This window comes from Geosmithia morbida, assembly GCF_012550715.1.
Source record: "Geosmithia morbida isolate 1262 chromosome Unknown scaffold_20, whole genome shotgun sequence".
Taxonomy (NCBI): Eukaryota; Fungi; Ascomycota; class Sordariomycetes; order Hypocreales; family Bionectriaceae; genus Geosmithia; species Geosmithia morbida.
Genome location: NW_023336207.1, coordinates 121,622 through 136,682, shown reverse-complemented (window position 1 = coordinate 136,682; position 15,061 = coordinate 121,622). Strand labels below are relative to the sequence as shown.

The 15,061-nt window shown below is 54.2% G+C and overlaps 3 protein-coding genes across 3 annotated transcripts; all 3 read right to left on the bottom strand.

Annotated features, from left to right (window-relative positions):
• Positions 1 to 3,017: 3,017 nt before the first annotated feature.
• On the bottom strand, positions 3,018 to 5,840 carry GMORB2_4413 (ATP-dependent RNA helicase DDX5/DBP2; the record flags this gene model as incomplete). The annotated part of the gene is made up of 5 exons (XM_035466388.1): positions 3,018 to 3,064; positions 3,174 to 3,317; positions 3,431 to 3,559; positions 4,338 to 5,336; positions 5,741 to 5,840. 5 exons carry the CDS (start codon positions 5,838 to 5,840, stop codon positions 3,018 to 3,020), a joined length of 1,419 nt encoding a protein of 472 aa, XP_035318399.1.
• Positions 5,841 to 7,015: 1,175 nt separating this feature from the next.
• Positions 7,016 to 9,122, bottom strand: GMORB2_4412 (NADH:ubiquinone reductase (non-electrogenic); the record flags this gene model as incomplete). Its single annotated transcript, XM_035466387.1, has 3 exons — positions 7,016 to 7,089; positions 7,244 to 8,557; positions 8,708 to 9,122. The coding sequence occupies 3 exons, from the start codon at positions 9,120 to 9,122 to the stop codon at positions 7,016 to 7,018; spliced, it is 1,803 nt and encodes a 600-aa protein (XP_035318398.1).
• A 2,413-nt stretch (positions 9,123 to 11,535) lies between these two features.
• Positions 11,536 to 13,962, bottom strand: GMORB2_4411 (3-phytase; the record flags this gene model as incomplete). Its single annotated transcript, XM_035466386.1, has 2 exons — positions 11,536 to 12,307; positions 12,371 to 13,962. 2 exons carry the CDS (start codon positions 13,960 to 13,962, stop codon positions 11,536 to 11,538), a joined length of 2,364 nt encoding a protein of 787 aa, XP_035318397.1.
• Between the last annotated feature and the right edge of the window lie 1,099 nt (positions 13,963 to 15,061).

Below are 15,061 nucleotides of genomic sequence, written 5' to 3'. Positions count from 1 at the left end.
GGGGGTTCACAATCACGGAGGACTCGACTGTGCGAGTATAATGTACCGCGAGTACGGGACCAGCTCTGTATCGATACATACCGGCGAGCAAATACAACACCGGCGAGTAATACGATAGCAGCGAGTACAGAACCAACCTGAACAGACGAGAGAATCAGAACTATCATTGCCAGCCTCGACAAACTCCCCTGTACGTGTAGACTAGGTCCCGCTCTCAACGAGTAATACATACACACACACACACACACACACACACACACATATCATATATATATATATATATGTACTCAGAGTAAGCATTTCCATACATTACGTCGTAACACTCCGTACCTACAGCACTAGTCTAGTGAACTTTTTTTTTTCCCCTCTTTCTTTCGGTCTATTCCATTTCTTTTATTCATGTCTTGGTTTTTTTTTTTAATCTTTAAATTTTTTAAAAATTTTTTTTTTTTTTGGGGGGGGGGGGGGGGGGAAGAGGGGGAAGGAGGGGGTTCATGCTTATTAAGACATAGGAAAGATATCGGATAGACCAGATATATTACATGCTACATCTATCTACGTGTATCAGTTATATATATATGTTATATATAATATATATATATATCTATCTCGTACATGTATACTCGTACTCCGCACATGTGTACAATTCCATCTTTGTCATCATCCCGAAACGCCCCGTAAAGACCGCAAGGAATACCCAAAACAAGAGGGCTCAGAAATGAGTTCTTCCACCCTCTCTCTCTCTGTACTTCCAGACACCCCCCCCCCCCCTCCTTCTTCTTTCTTTCTCTCACGGAATGTGTACTACATGTTGCTTTCTCTCTCTCCCTCTCTCTTCCCCTCTTTCTTAGATACACACCCCCCCTGTTATGAGGGGGACCACTTTCATTACAAGACAAAAAAAAAAGAGGGAGAGAAGACCCCAATTGAATCCAACTCTCTCGGCCACAACTTACTCGTGGGGGTTTTTTTTATTTTTAATATTAACATCAATATTTTTTTTTAAGAAGAAATTAAATATTATTTTCCCTCTCAACTTCCAAGGCCATCTCTTGTACGCTTGCGGAGGTCTTTACCGAGGATTGATCTGGGCGGCCCCCGGGGAAGGGGGGGCTCTGGCTATGTCAAAGACGCCCAGACACCTTGCAGACTCGAGTCATATCCAACACACGCACATGACACATGAGAGAGAGCATCAAGGCAAAACGGGAGGAGATGGAGATGACGATGACGCGCAGAAACAAAAAGAGAGAGGGGAAAATCGTCACACGCAAGATGATGGAGATTTTTTTTTTTTTTTGGGCGGGGGGAGAGAGAGAGATGGGAGGAAGAGAAATCGGTCAGACAGAACTGAAAAGGAAAGGAAGAAGAGATGATGAAAAAGAAGAGGGAAAAAAAAGCCCACTCTGCCGGAATCTACACACAAAACACACACGTCGGGTTTATGATTATGATTATCGGGGGGAGGGGGGTTTGGGGTTGGGGTTGGGTTTGTCCGCACCGCCGGCTACCGCTCGACATCATGATCCCGAAACCGACGACTCTCTCTCCCCCCCCCCCCCTTCACCCTTTACTCTCGGTACCCTACCCTATAATACCAATCACATATTATCCGCCTCTGGTTTTGGTCTGTAGGATTGACATGGGATGGCGCTGACGGTCGAGTCACAACTTCACGTATAGTCAGTCTGTCCGTGTATGACTGTGCACACCCATTTCGGTGTCGAATCTCGGTCTTTTTTTTTCTTTTTTTTTTCCCCCTCTCTTTTTTCGTTCTTCTGATTCCAGTTACCACTTTCTGTACTCGCTGTACAATATATATTATACGACCTGACGTAAACGGTGTAACTTCATATCGATGCTCGCAGTCTGGATGATAGACTCTGACCCCCCATAGTAGAAGGTTTCCAATATAATCCCCCCCCCCACCAAAAAAAAAAAAACACCATTATTGAATCCTCTTCTCTCGCTCTCTCCCTCTCTCCCTCCCGCTGTACTTCTGTACGGATATATCGTACGAGCAGACGGTTGAATAGACGGTACGGTGCAAGGTGGAGGGTCAAGGCTGGAACAGAATAACATAGAACCCATCCTTTGTAGGTTCCCCCGAGATAGACTCTCCAACTCTACATCATGCACGTCAATGGCGTTGAACTTTTTTTTTTTTTTTTTTCCTTCTCCGTGATTTTGTATGTATAACCAACATCCCCCCCCCCCCATCTTCATCCATCCCATCTCCCCCGTTGCTCCAACCTTCAACTCACCTTTTCTTGAGAGAAGCTACTCCCTCAACTCGTCGAGACCTATCCCGTACCCATCACCACCTACTTAACCTACATGCACAATGATAACTCTTTCTCCGTCCAAAATCAAATGGGCTATATATCAGGTCGTGTCATGGGAACGTCATCGTCTTTCTTTTTCCTCTTCCTTTTGTTTTTCTATTCTCCTTCACTTCTTCTTTGCAATACATCTTACACAATACATCATCAGTCCGGTCAACATCACAGCCATCATCGAGAACCCAGTCGAAGAAACTCGACGTATTTTTTCTTCCTCAGAATTTCGTATTTGTAGACATTCTATGACATACCAGATAATTCAAGTCCGGAGACGACAAAGCAACAGAGAAGAGAGTAACAGAAAAGCAAAAACACTAAAAAGCAAAAAGAGCAAAAGGCACTATCTGACGTACAATAATCTCCTTTTTCTTGTGTCGTCTTCAAGGTGAAGACCGTGAAGAAAGGGGGGGGAGGATTCTAAGTCAGTGAAGTATAATGTTCCTTTCCCTTTCCTCTACCAAACGCCAAAATATGATGGTGGAAACAAAAATTACCAGAGTCAGACTGAGATGAGAGAAAAGAAGGAGATGAGAACCAGAGTGATGAAAGGCTGCAGTGAAAGAAGTATTCTCCTCTGTTTCTCTCTCTCTCTCTCTCTCCCTCCCTCTCCTCTCTCTTGCCAGGAGGGAAGCACATCCACAGACAGCAGCAGCGGAGGCACTTGACCTTCCCGCTTCACCATCTGCGGTTACCCATGGGCATGTTGTTGGCATTGTTGCCTCCTGAAATCAGGGGAAGAGAATGAAGCCGGTCAGCTCACCATTGTCGTCTTCTTTTTGTGTGTGTGTGTGTGTGTGTGCTCTTCGCTGTCTCAGTGTCGGCGGTACCCACCTCGGCCACCACCACGGCCACGACCGTAACCGCCGTAACCACGACCGCCGCCACCGCCGAAGCGAACCATCTCGGCGAGACGGGGGTCGATCTGCTGCTTGGCTTCCTGCAGGACATTCACAAGGTCGCGAGCCTGCTTCTGGTCTGTATGAAGGGAGGAAGGGGGGGGGGGGAAGGTTTGTCAGCGTCAAGACTCTTCTCTGAGGAGATCATCGGAAGCAGAGTCCTCGAGGAAGAAGGGAAGAGGAGAGACTCACTATCAGTGGTGAAGAAGGTTATGGCCGTACCCTTGGCACCGGCACGGCCGGTACGACCGATACGGTGGATGTAGTCCTCCGAGTTGTTAGGGTAGTCGTAGTTGAGCACATGGGTGATGTTGCGCACGTCTTTACGAAGAAGAACACAAGAGGTTAGCAGGCGGAAAGAGGGGACGGATATATATAGCAGCAGCAATTTCCAAAGCGTGGAAAGACCCATCATGGGGAACCCTCTCGGTCGAGGAGGTACCACATATAGATGAGGCCAAAGCCAGAGTGCTTTCGTCTCTTCTTCACTCCAGAGCATAGCTCGGGGCAATCCAAGTGCGCGTTTCAAAATGCCGATCCTGAGACGGATCTAGATCTGTTGTGTCATTTCACAAACGGGGTCCTCGGGAACTACGGAGCCTTGGGCCGGCAGCTTTTGATCCATTGCAGAGAAAAGAGGTCAAGAAGATGCCGCCTCCACCGCTCGTACCTTTGGCAGATAAGACAAAGTGGTACGGTACAAGCAGCTGTGTGGAAAATACGAGAGTATAGCAGTCCAAGAGCTACACCCAACGAGTTCAAGGCTCCAGTCGGAGTATCGGAGAACCACAAGAGTGGACACGCCAGAAGTTCAGGCAACTTCGCGCAGTAGAGAGAGCCCCTAAAAGACACACACAGAGAGTAAAGGTATACCAGCGTTTTTTCTTTCTTTCTTTCTTTCTTTTCTTTTTTTTTTCTTTTTTTTTCTTTTTTTTTTTCGCTGAAGACGTTGCCACGCAGAGAAGAAAAAGGGGAGGGGAGAGTGGGAGGGAGGAGGTAGAGGGGACGGTTTGATACATACCGATACCACGAGAAGCGACGTCAGTCGCAACCATGACCGGGCTCTTTCCAGCCTTGAACTGGTCGAGGACCCAGTCACGCTCGTTCTGCTGCTTGTCGCCGTGGATCGACAGAGCGGGCCAGCCGTCCTGGCGGAGGAAGCGGGTGATGTCGTCGGCGACACGCTTGGTGCCGACAAAGATGAGGATCTTGTTCTCGCGGTCCTCCATGATCTTCTCCAGGTGCTTGATCATGCGGTCACGCTTCTCCATCTCGCTGACAACCTCGACGATCTGGGTGATCCTGTGGTTGGCCGCGAGGTCGAGGGAGCCGATGTTGACCTGGATGAAGTCGTGGAGGAAGTCGCTGGCCATGGCGCGGACCTCCTTGGGCCAGGTAGCCGACCACATCAGCGTCTGACGGTCGGGGCGGATCTGGCCAATGATCTTGCGGATCTGGGGCTCGAAACCCATGTCCAGCATGCGGTCAGCCTCGTCGAGGACGAGGTAGGTGACGCGGCGCAGGTTGGTCTTGCCAGCCTCGAGCATGTCAATCAGACGACCGGGAGTGGCGATGCAGACCTCGACACCACGCGAGAGGTCGCGGATCTGGGGGCCCTTGGGGACACCGCCGTACACGCACGTGTTGCGGATGCGCGACGAGCGGCCAAACTTGGTGATCTCCTGCTGGATCTGCACGGCCAGCTCACGGGTGGGAGCGAGCACGAGGACGATGGGTCCGTCGCCGGGAGCCAGCAGAGGCTGGGCGTTGATGTGGACGATGGCGGGGAGACAGTACGTCAGGGTCTTTCCGGAGCCGGTCTCGGCAATGCCGACCACGTCGCGACCGGAGAGGGCCATGGGCCAACCCTGAGACTGGATGGCCGTGGGGGCGGGGAAGCCCTGGGCCTTGACCTCGTCCATGACATAGCGAGGGAACGAAGCCTCGTCAAAGGTCTCGACGGGCTTGGGCACATTGTTACCGGTGACGGCCATCTGGTGCTTTCGGCGGAACTCGTCCACCTCAGCCTGGGAGCGCTGCTCGACCTCGGGCGTCTCCTTGTAGAAGGACTTTTCGAACTTGGGTAGTGTAGAGAAGTCTGCGTCGAGTCATGGTTAGCATATGGGGATACGAAGAAGGTCATCCCTGACTTCTGGAGGAAAGGTCGGTCAACAACTTACCCCATTCCTGCTGCTTGAGACCGGCACCGAGACCGCTCATGCGGTCACCGCCGCCTCCGAAACCACCACCACCACCTCCGAAGCCACCACCACCGCCGTAGCCACCGCCGCCGCCGTAGCCACCGCCGCCGCCGTAGCCACCACCGCGACTGTAGACGTGTTAGCCTAGTCTTCTTCTTCTTCTTCTTGTTCTTGTTATTGTTTAGGGAGAGCCGGGAGCGATGATCGATGGTCGATGCCCTCTAAACAGCGAGGCAACCCATCACTAGCCGTGAATCTCCCGTAGGAGAAGAGAAGAGAACTTACCCTCCGCCGAAACCACCACCGCCGCCGCCGTAGCCGCCACCACCGTTGCGGTCACCGCGGTCGCGTCCGTAGCCGCCGCCGCCGCCGCCGCCCCTGCGATCACCGTATCCAGACATGTTTTCTTCTGAAAGAGAGTGCTTTCTTGTCTTGTTTTGATGAGATGCGTCAGGGAAGAGTGAGAGAGGATCCCTAGCAGAGGCAATCAGGAACCTATGATGACGAGGGGGGAAGAAAGGAATGTAGTCCGAGGGGAGAGTAAACGGACGTGAGAATGTGTGTTCGGGGGAAGAGAGGATGTTTGTGGAAAAGAAAAGAAGAAGTGAAGAAGAAAGAAAAAAAGAAAAAAAGGTCTGGCGCGAATCCGAAGGGACCCCTTCTGTCCCAATTTTTTTTTTCGCCGCTAAAGGGGGGGGGGGGGGGGGGGGGGAAGTATTGGGGAAAAAAAGAGAGAGAAATATACGCTAACCTAAAGAGGTAAAATCTGGACCAATCCAGACCAATAACAATGGTGATTAGGTAAGACAGTCAGAAGAGGCGAGAAAAAGAATTTTCTTCGAGAATTTCTTTCAACATGCATGGGCATATATTTGGTACGTTTTGCTAAGGGAAGATGCTGATGTATCTAAATTGGAAAGACGAATCTAGAAAGACGTTTGTATGTATAATCTGTAAAACATACAATCGTACAGGTAATGGTCAGCACTCCGTACGGATGGAATTGTCTGTTGTCGGTGTGAGAGCAAGATGGATGCCGCAGCTCTGATAATTAAACCGTGCACGAGCCATTCATGGTAGCAGCCCAAGTGATATCAGAAGAAAGCACACGAGGCAGGGACGGTCGACACAAATCAAGTAAGAAGAGGCAAAGAGACGGATCAGAATAGATAATAGAACAGAAAAAAAGAAAAAAAAAAAAGTACGAAAGTTATTATCCCTGGGCAGAAAGCCTCTCCACGACATTTGATCCTACAGCTCCGCCTCTTTCTCCTGCCATCAACAACAACAATACAAGAGTCTATCAATCGAACGTCATCCCAAACATGTTGCTCCCCTTCTATTCTATCCCAGTTCCTTTTTTTCGTGGTTGTCTAGATTCCCTCTCCAATGGTAGTCACTTTTCTTGATCCGAATAGATGTTCCACTAGATATGAGCAGCAACCCTTTTCAATCCGGACATCATCTCCTCGATCTGAGCATTGGAGAGAGAGGCAAAAAAAAGAAAGTATAATAAAAAACAAAACGATGAGAAAAAAAATTCTTGTGTCACAATATCGGGGACTTTTTTTTTTTTTTATTCGCGGGAAACGTCGCGGCCGAAGGTCTTGGACTTGAGCCAGTCGAGAATGACGAGGATACGGTTGCGAGCTGTTTTTTTTTTCCATGTTAGTATATCGACCGCATGAAAGGGGAGAGGGGATGGGAGGGCTAAAGAGAAAAAGAGGGGGGTTGAAGAAGAAGGAACTCGGAAGAGAGAGAGGGAGAGGGAGAGGGAGAGGGAGAGGGAGAGAGGAGAACTTACTGCTAAAGCACATGGAGAGGTAGGCACTGCGCCAGAAGAGGTAGGTCATGCTGCCGCCGGTGGCGACGTTGCTGTTCCACCAGATGACGTCGGCGACGGCCTTGTCGCTGCCAATGTAGGCCAGGGAACCCTGGTGGGTGTAGCGGAAGGGCTTGACGTCCCGGATCTTGGAGAGCTGGCGCTCGAGGCTCTCGATCTCGCGCGCGGCCTCGGGGGCGGGGGTGCCCTTGGGCCCCTGGAGGTTGAGGCTGGCGCTGAGCTCCGCGATGCGGGCCTCGTGGGCCTCGGTGCGGGCCATGTTGTTGAAGAGGCGGGCGAGGAAGTTGCCCTCCTGGGAGGCGACCTGGGCGGTGGGGGCGTAGCCGGCGACGGCGCAGTCGCCGACGGCCCAGATGTCGCGGGCGCCCTGGACGACGAGGTACTCGTTGACGGCCAGGCCGCGGCGCGAGTCCTTCTGGGCCGGGATGCGGGCCATCAGGTCCTGGACGACGGGCCGGACGGCGTTTCCGGTAGCCCAGACGAGGAGGCCGTAGGGGATGCGGATGCGCTCCTTGGTGCCGTCGGGCTTGCTGATCTCGGCCTCGACGGCCTCGGCCGTCACGTTCTTGACCATGGTCTTGAGCTTGATGTCGATCTTCTCCTCGCGCAGCGTGTTCTCCGTGTACTCGATCAGCTGCTTGGAGAAGGACGGCAGCACGTTGGGCAGGGCCTCGATCAGCGTCACCTTGAAGCGGCCGCTGATCTCGGGCACCAGCTTCTTGATGTCCTCCTCGAAGAAGTCCTGGGCCTCGCCGGCGAACTCGACGCCGGTGGGGCCGCCGCCCACCACCACCATGTGCATCAGCCGGTCGATCTCGTCCTCGGTCTGGTCCTTGAAGGCCGCCGTCTCGACGCAGTCCATGAACTTCTTGCGGATCCGCTGCGCGTCGCCAATCTCCTTGAGGAAGCAGCTGTTCTCGCGCACGCCGGGGATGCCGAACGTCGCGTTCTCCGCACCCACGCCCACCACCAGCATGTCGTACGGTATCTCCGTCTCCGCCACCGTGCCCTTGACCTCGGAGTTGTCAGACACCCTGACCACCTTGCGCTCCGGGTCGATGGACGACGCCTCGGCCTCGTAGTACTGCACCGCGCCGCGCCTCTGCCGCAGGATCGTGCGGATCGGCTCCATGATGGAACGGTGCTCCACCGTGCCCACCGTGCAGGACGGGAGCAGCGGCGTGAAGAGGAAGTAGTTGCGCGGCGACACGACGATGACGTTGTACTTTTCCGTGTCGAGCTTCTTGAGAAGGGCCACGGAGCCCCAACCGGTGCCTGCAATCGACGCAGCGTCAGCAATCTGCCTCTCCTCCCCCTCTCCTCTCCCCTTCTCCTTCTCTCGTCTTCTTCTTCTTCTCTTTCTTCTTCTTTTTCTTTTTTTGAAAGACAGAGAACCCACGCGGAATCGGAGATTGTATTACGTACCCAGGATGACGAGCGTCTTCTTGGTAGGGTCGCGCGGCAGCTGAGGAGCCGGGTTGTGGTCGAGGTAGATGACGTAGCCGGTGTAGCCGACGAGACCGAGGGCAGACAGGTACGTCAGGCGCCAGATCCATCGGAGCGTGCGGCGGACCTTGCCAGCCTGCTTCTTGGGGGCGGCCGTGGGCTTGGGGGCCTCGTCGGCGTAGGACCTGCGGAAGGCGATGCGGCCGGTGCTGGGGAGCTTGAGGACGGTCGACGGCCTGGCAGCAGCACGGAAACTGTCGGCCTTGCCCTTCCCCAGCGTCGACAGGGCACGCGACGACGACGTGGCAGAGCGAGCGGCAGCACCGCCGCCGGGAACCACGACGTGAAACTTGGCCAGAGGCATCTTGGCCATGGCACGGGTAGAAGAGGCCATTTCGTTCTTCTTCTTCTCCTTTCTTTCTTTCTTCCTCGAGACTCTCTGCGCGGAGGCGGAGATGTTTACTGAACAGGACTCAATTGAGCAATAAAGAACAGAAGGAAAAAAGAGTTGCGATGGAGGAGGGGGGGGGGGGGGGGGGGGGGGGGGGGCGCGAATGAGCAAGATAATCGCACACAGGGCGGACGAAGGGAGCTCTCGCTATACGGAGGACTGGGGGTTAGTGACCCTTTTTTTTTTTTTTTTTTTTTTTGCCCTCGTTTCTCCCGCATTCATTGGCAGAAGTCGGGTTGTGTACGGAGCCTGAGGTTCAAGGCCCGCCTCTCCCTCCCTCTCTCTCTCTCTCTCTCCCCAGGGGGCCCCGATCCTGAGGGGCCCACATAGAGGCCAGCGTAGCCCGCCCGGAAGACAGGCTAAGGTGGTCGGGCTTCCGCGTCTCCAGTGCTACAGGGAGCTCTGATGGCCTGAGGCTCCACGAACCGACCAGCTGCAGAAACCAGCTTGTGATGGTAAAACTCCGTAGAGCCAGCAGCGCCTCCTTGCTCCAGTGCTGCGGTCCCGCACGCAGATGCCAGACGCTACGATTACAGCCGACGCCCAGCCAAACGGGCGTCCATGCTCCAGCTCGGAGCTCCACCCAGCTACCAGCACACTTACACTAATGCTCAAAAGCCTAGCCTCTAGGCATCCAAGCACTGCACCTAGAACCCGGCCAAGGGTGGTCTCTGGGCCCCGTCTACGAAATTACCATCCATCCCTGACCCGTACCGGTCCCTGGACCTGTACAGATTCACCTACGAGAGCATCGCTACTATGCAGTAGAGCTACATTTCATTCAAGGATTCACCCTACCGCTGAGGAGAGCCTGTAAGATCACAGGATAGAAGATCGGGATCGCGGAATGGGAGTGGGAGGCGATAAACAGCGTAGGCCATCTCAGCGCTTCGCTCCTCGATCCGATGGTTGGCCTCTCTACCTCGCAATGCCGGTACGAGCACTCCGTAGTCATGGGGGTGAAGGTTGCCGATACAAGTCCGACACGCACTCTGCTGTTGACCTCCGTGGCCGACAGCCCTTGAGGCTCCGTCCGTCTGCATATTCGCCCACTCACATGAGCAGACCGAGGGGAAGCACTTGCTTGATCTGGGATCCATCCCTCCCGGTATATGTGCGACAATAACCCGGCTTGCTGTACGGAGTACTCTTTCCCTTCCACAGCTAACAGACTATTACTCCGTATCTGTAATCTGCACACAGCCCAGTAAAACAGCGGGTCAGCCGGATCGGAGATACTCTGCTGTGCTGTACTGTACGGAGTGATGCTCGTATCGGTAATATCTGTTGACCGAGATCCATCGATATTCATCCGTTGCTCCGATGGACACATGGATACATGTAATCTGTGCAGGACCTGGAGCCTTATAGCTCATCCGTACATCTCACCACATCTCAAGGCAGGGAGGACGGAGACGGACGAGGCCACCGCCCGACGAGGCAAGTACCAGACAGCTGCTAGTATCATATGCAGTATTATCTGTACATCGTGTGTGCTGAGATGATGGCTGCTACGCCGCTTCCCTGATGACATCGTCCTTGTGGTATATATTAGTACATACGTGATGTACTCGCTCGTATACTGTACGAGCACCGTAACTCGCAGTGGCTGTATTGACTAGATGCCCTGCCCAGCATACAAGCACGGAGCTACCGTAAACAGCAATACCGAGAAACTCCTCGCTCATGAAACCCCGAACCGCCGTCCGCCAAACCCCCGAGGACGCAGACCCCCCAGCCTTCTCCGGTAATATTAATATTGCCAGAATTTTATTTATCTATTTATTCGTTCTTAAAAAGAAAGCAAGACATGCCTGTCACTTTTTTTTTTTTTTTTTTTTTTTTTGGGTACGAATAGTAGGCTTGTAACAAGGGAGTAAATCATACATATATTGATGGATTGAGGTAAAAGAGACAAGAAAGGGGACGGAGAGAGAGAAAAAAAAAAAAACTCACATACCCCCGTAACCAAAGTCCCGATGCGCGCAAATCAGATTCCCGTCTGCCTAGGATTATCACCACTATCGTACGCCATAGATAGTAGATATATATACATGTGTACTGTATGTGCATCACGACCGACCTACGGAGTATATTCTCCCCCTCTGCTGTAAAAGCCATTGCTACCTTGAGGGTCGACACATGGCACTGTCATCGTGCGAGCGGGACGGGTGCAGTAGCATCATCATGACTGGGGGGGGTTCACAGCCCTCTACGTGGACAAGTACAGATAAGACGTCACGTCGGCATCTTCGTAGCAGATAACATGCTCGTATGATGCTACATTTTGACTCCCTATTACTTGCTACGGGTGATCCTGCTTGATTTGCTGCTAGTGCACCGGCTAGTGCACAGTCTACGCCCTTGGATCCCAGCTCTCGTCCACATCCTCCATGAGTCCCAGACTCTTGACAGCTTCTGCCCCGAGTATGTTCTCGAGGCCGATGAGCTTGTAGCTGGCCTTGTCGGACGCACCGCCCCCGGGCAGCTCGTTGGAATCGTCGTGCACCACCACGAGCCCACGTGGGAACTTGGGCCCGAGGTTGGTGCTGATGGCCGCCAGCCCGTCCGTGTTGGTTACGCCGTCGACCTGTCCGTCCGACGTCGTCGCCACCGTAAACGTCGTGACGTAGTCGTGCGGGTGCGCCCTCCTGTACACGTTGTACGCGCTGACGCCCTGGCACGACACGAGGATGAAGCCCTTGTCCTTCGCGCTCCCCTGCACCAGCGCCACGCCCTCGACGTCGCCCCAGAGCTTGCCGTCGCCCACGTGCGCGATCCGGTAGCCCTCGCTGCTGCCGTCCGGCTCCGCCTCGAACCGCCAGAGCGCCGACGGCTCCTCGCCGAGCAGCAGCCAGCCGTTGTCCTCGTCCGTCACGCAGCCCTCGACCTGACCGCCGGATCCGCCGACAAAGTCGCGCACCAGCTTCGTCGAGAGCGCGCCGTCCGAGGTCGACGTGAGCTCGTACTGCATGTACCGCCCCGACTTCTCGTTCACAAAGAGGTACTGCTTGCCCGTCTTCTTGGATCGGTAGACGCACGAGCCGTACGTCTCGCCCTCGGCATACGACGGTTGGATGCCGCCCGCAATGTCTCGGAGCTCGCCATCCGTAGTCATCTCGAACATGCTGGCCGGATCAAGAGTCAGATAAGAAAGAACCGACCGCACACCAACGTCCAGCTTGACTCACCAGAGGGTGTTGTCGCCGCGACAGGCGGCAAAGGCTAGGTCGACAGTTCGGTTGCCCGCCTTGAAGCCGTAGATTATGTCGACATTGTCCGGCTGCGCCGATAGCAGGTTCTGCAGCATCTTGCCGTCCAGGTCAAACACGCCCAGACCCGCACCTTCTTCCGACTTGGTAGTCGTCACAATCCGAGACATTTCCGGGGAGACGGGCGAGACCCAGATGGCAGGATCGTCGCCGTCCACGCCGTAGGCCTCCGTCTCGCTCTCGGGCTCGACAAGCAGGAACGAACAGTAGAGGCCGCCCCATGACTCTCCACACCTACACTGCCCCGGGCCGACACAGGTACCGTGGCCCGAACAGTCGTCGGTGCACGTGTTCTTCTCGCATCGCTCGCCGGTCGACCCGGCGAAGCAGTCGCAGGCGTTAGCAGTCTTGTCCAGGAAACCGTTGTAGGAGCACTCCTTGCCGATCGTCGACTCCTCGGTCTGACCGGCCCGGGCACGAGGGTCGTACTCGGTGTTGGCTTTGATCCCCAGTTCTCCGAGGACACCCTCAAGCGAGCTGACTCCGAAGCCTTCAAAGTCGCCGGCCGCCTCCAGGGCGTAGATGAGAGCACCGACGGGGTACCTGGCCGTCCTGGCTTGGTACATGCTCAGACCCTCAATCTCGATATCCTTGAGCCCCGTGATGTTGAGGATCCCGACGCGCTTCCACTCGTAGTCGTAGACAGAAATGGCACCTTCGAGCGCGACAAAGACGTAGTCGCTCTCATTGCCGGCGGTGGCATACACGGCAACGCCGGTAATCTCGTCGCTGGTCTCGGCGGAGACGGAGAGGTTGGGCGGCGTGGTCGACTCGGCCAGATCGAAGCGATACAGCTCATTGCCATCGTCGGGAGCCAGGAGCATCTGGGACTGGGATTCCGAGACGGCGCAGCCGCCGACCTCCACGGGGACGTCGAAAGTCTGAACCTCGACAGTCTCGACCGAGCCATCCCTGGGGCGCACAAGGAGCTGTACGCCCTGGGTCTTGCCGAACAGGAAGAGGTAGTTGTTGGCACTGAGGCTCCTCCACGAGCAGAGGGCAGACCAGTCACCGAGAACGATACGTCGAGACGGCTCCGCGTGGGACGCACCCGGAAGCTGGTAGGCCGAGAGGGCCGATGTGGTCTGTGGGATGGTGAAGAGGTAGTCCTTGCCGTCGACGTCGTAGACGGTGGTGACGAGCTTGGTGCGCCCGGCCCACACGCTCGAGACATTCTTCAGCGGCGAAGCACCGTCCAGGTTCCAGACGTGGAACCCTCCCGTCGAAGTGCCGCCATCGTTGGAGATGAAGAGCGGCTGCTCATCTGAGTAGTAGACCGAGGTCCAGTCAGCCTCGACCAGACCAGACGTGTGGGCCGTGACGTCGAGGTCGAGCTGGACGGCAGCCGTGACGAACCAAGTCTGGAGGATGAGTGCGCAGAAGGCGAAGCACAAGCCGGGGGGGATGAGGCGGAGTTGCATCATCTTCGACCAAGACCATCCAGCTGGCTTTACTCGCAGATGTGCTGACGACGGAGGAAGCAAAACAGGAACGCTTTCCTTTTCCCTCATGACGCGCCATGGCAACTCGGCGACAGCCGTACTACTTGTATAAATCTGTACAGATATTACTCGTGTACGCTTCGTGCCAGCAGCATTGTTACGTGTATTATTATTACTCGTACATGACGAGAAGCCTGGCTAGAGCCCTATAATACCTGTAGTGCTCGTATTGGCGGTGGTAATTTAGCGGCGAGCCAAGAAAGCAAGCGCATAGATGAATAACAGAGCAGACATAGTGCTCGTTGTTATAATCACTTCACCACGGTCCAGGGTCGGATTGCCGTGGGGAAGAAGAGGGCGGCAGTTGGTGGAGAGAGAGGTCAGTGGTCGACGTGAAAAGTGGATAGCGGATAGTGGATAGTGGATAGTGGATACTGGTGAATAGTGAATAATAAAGGTTAAGTCACGCACGTGTGCTGTGCCTGCTTTTAAATTGGAGGTCGATCCTGCCTCATTTTGCGCCACCCACCGCACCTGCCTCGTTGGACGGATAACCGGAGTTCTTTCCATTTAAAAATATTTTAACCATAAAGTCACAGTTGGATCACACCTTCCTCTCCGTATTACATCTTACATATAATACATCATATGATACTACGAGTACTACGTAGTACTCGTAGAATCATAGAGTACGCGGGTAGGCACCTCAAAAGGTACCTTAGGCCACAATCACTCGTAGTAATACTCCGTACCAATATGTCCGATGCGCTGACTAATAACTACTATTACCTACTACGCCATGGCTGCTACTGCCACGATCTTGATCTTGGTCGTCAGCGCCACTTCGATCGAAACCATCATCCCCCCTCTCGCTCCAAAGTGCCTTGCATGTCAACAAACTCACCTCGATGTAGGCATTTTTCTTCCGGCCGTGGTTCATCTACGGATATCGGTTGCGCATATTACGGGGTAAGCCATCTTGGATAGCCAAAACCCTTGGCAGTGCGAGACTCTTGGCGGTGGTGCCGTAGTGCCGTTTCCCCCCCCCCCCACATGCCTGTTGGCAGTTGAACTGATGCTGTTCGACAGATGCACCGCAATGAACCAAACGCATGGGAATAGACCGGCTTCCTAGTAGGAATACGAGTATTGCCTACGTCGTAGCACC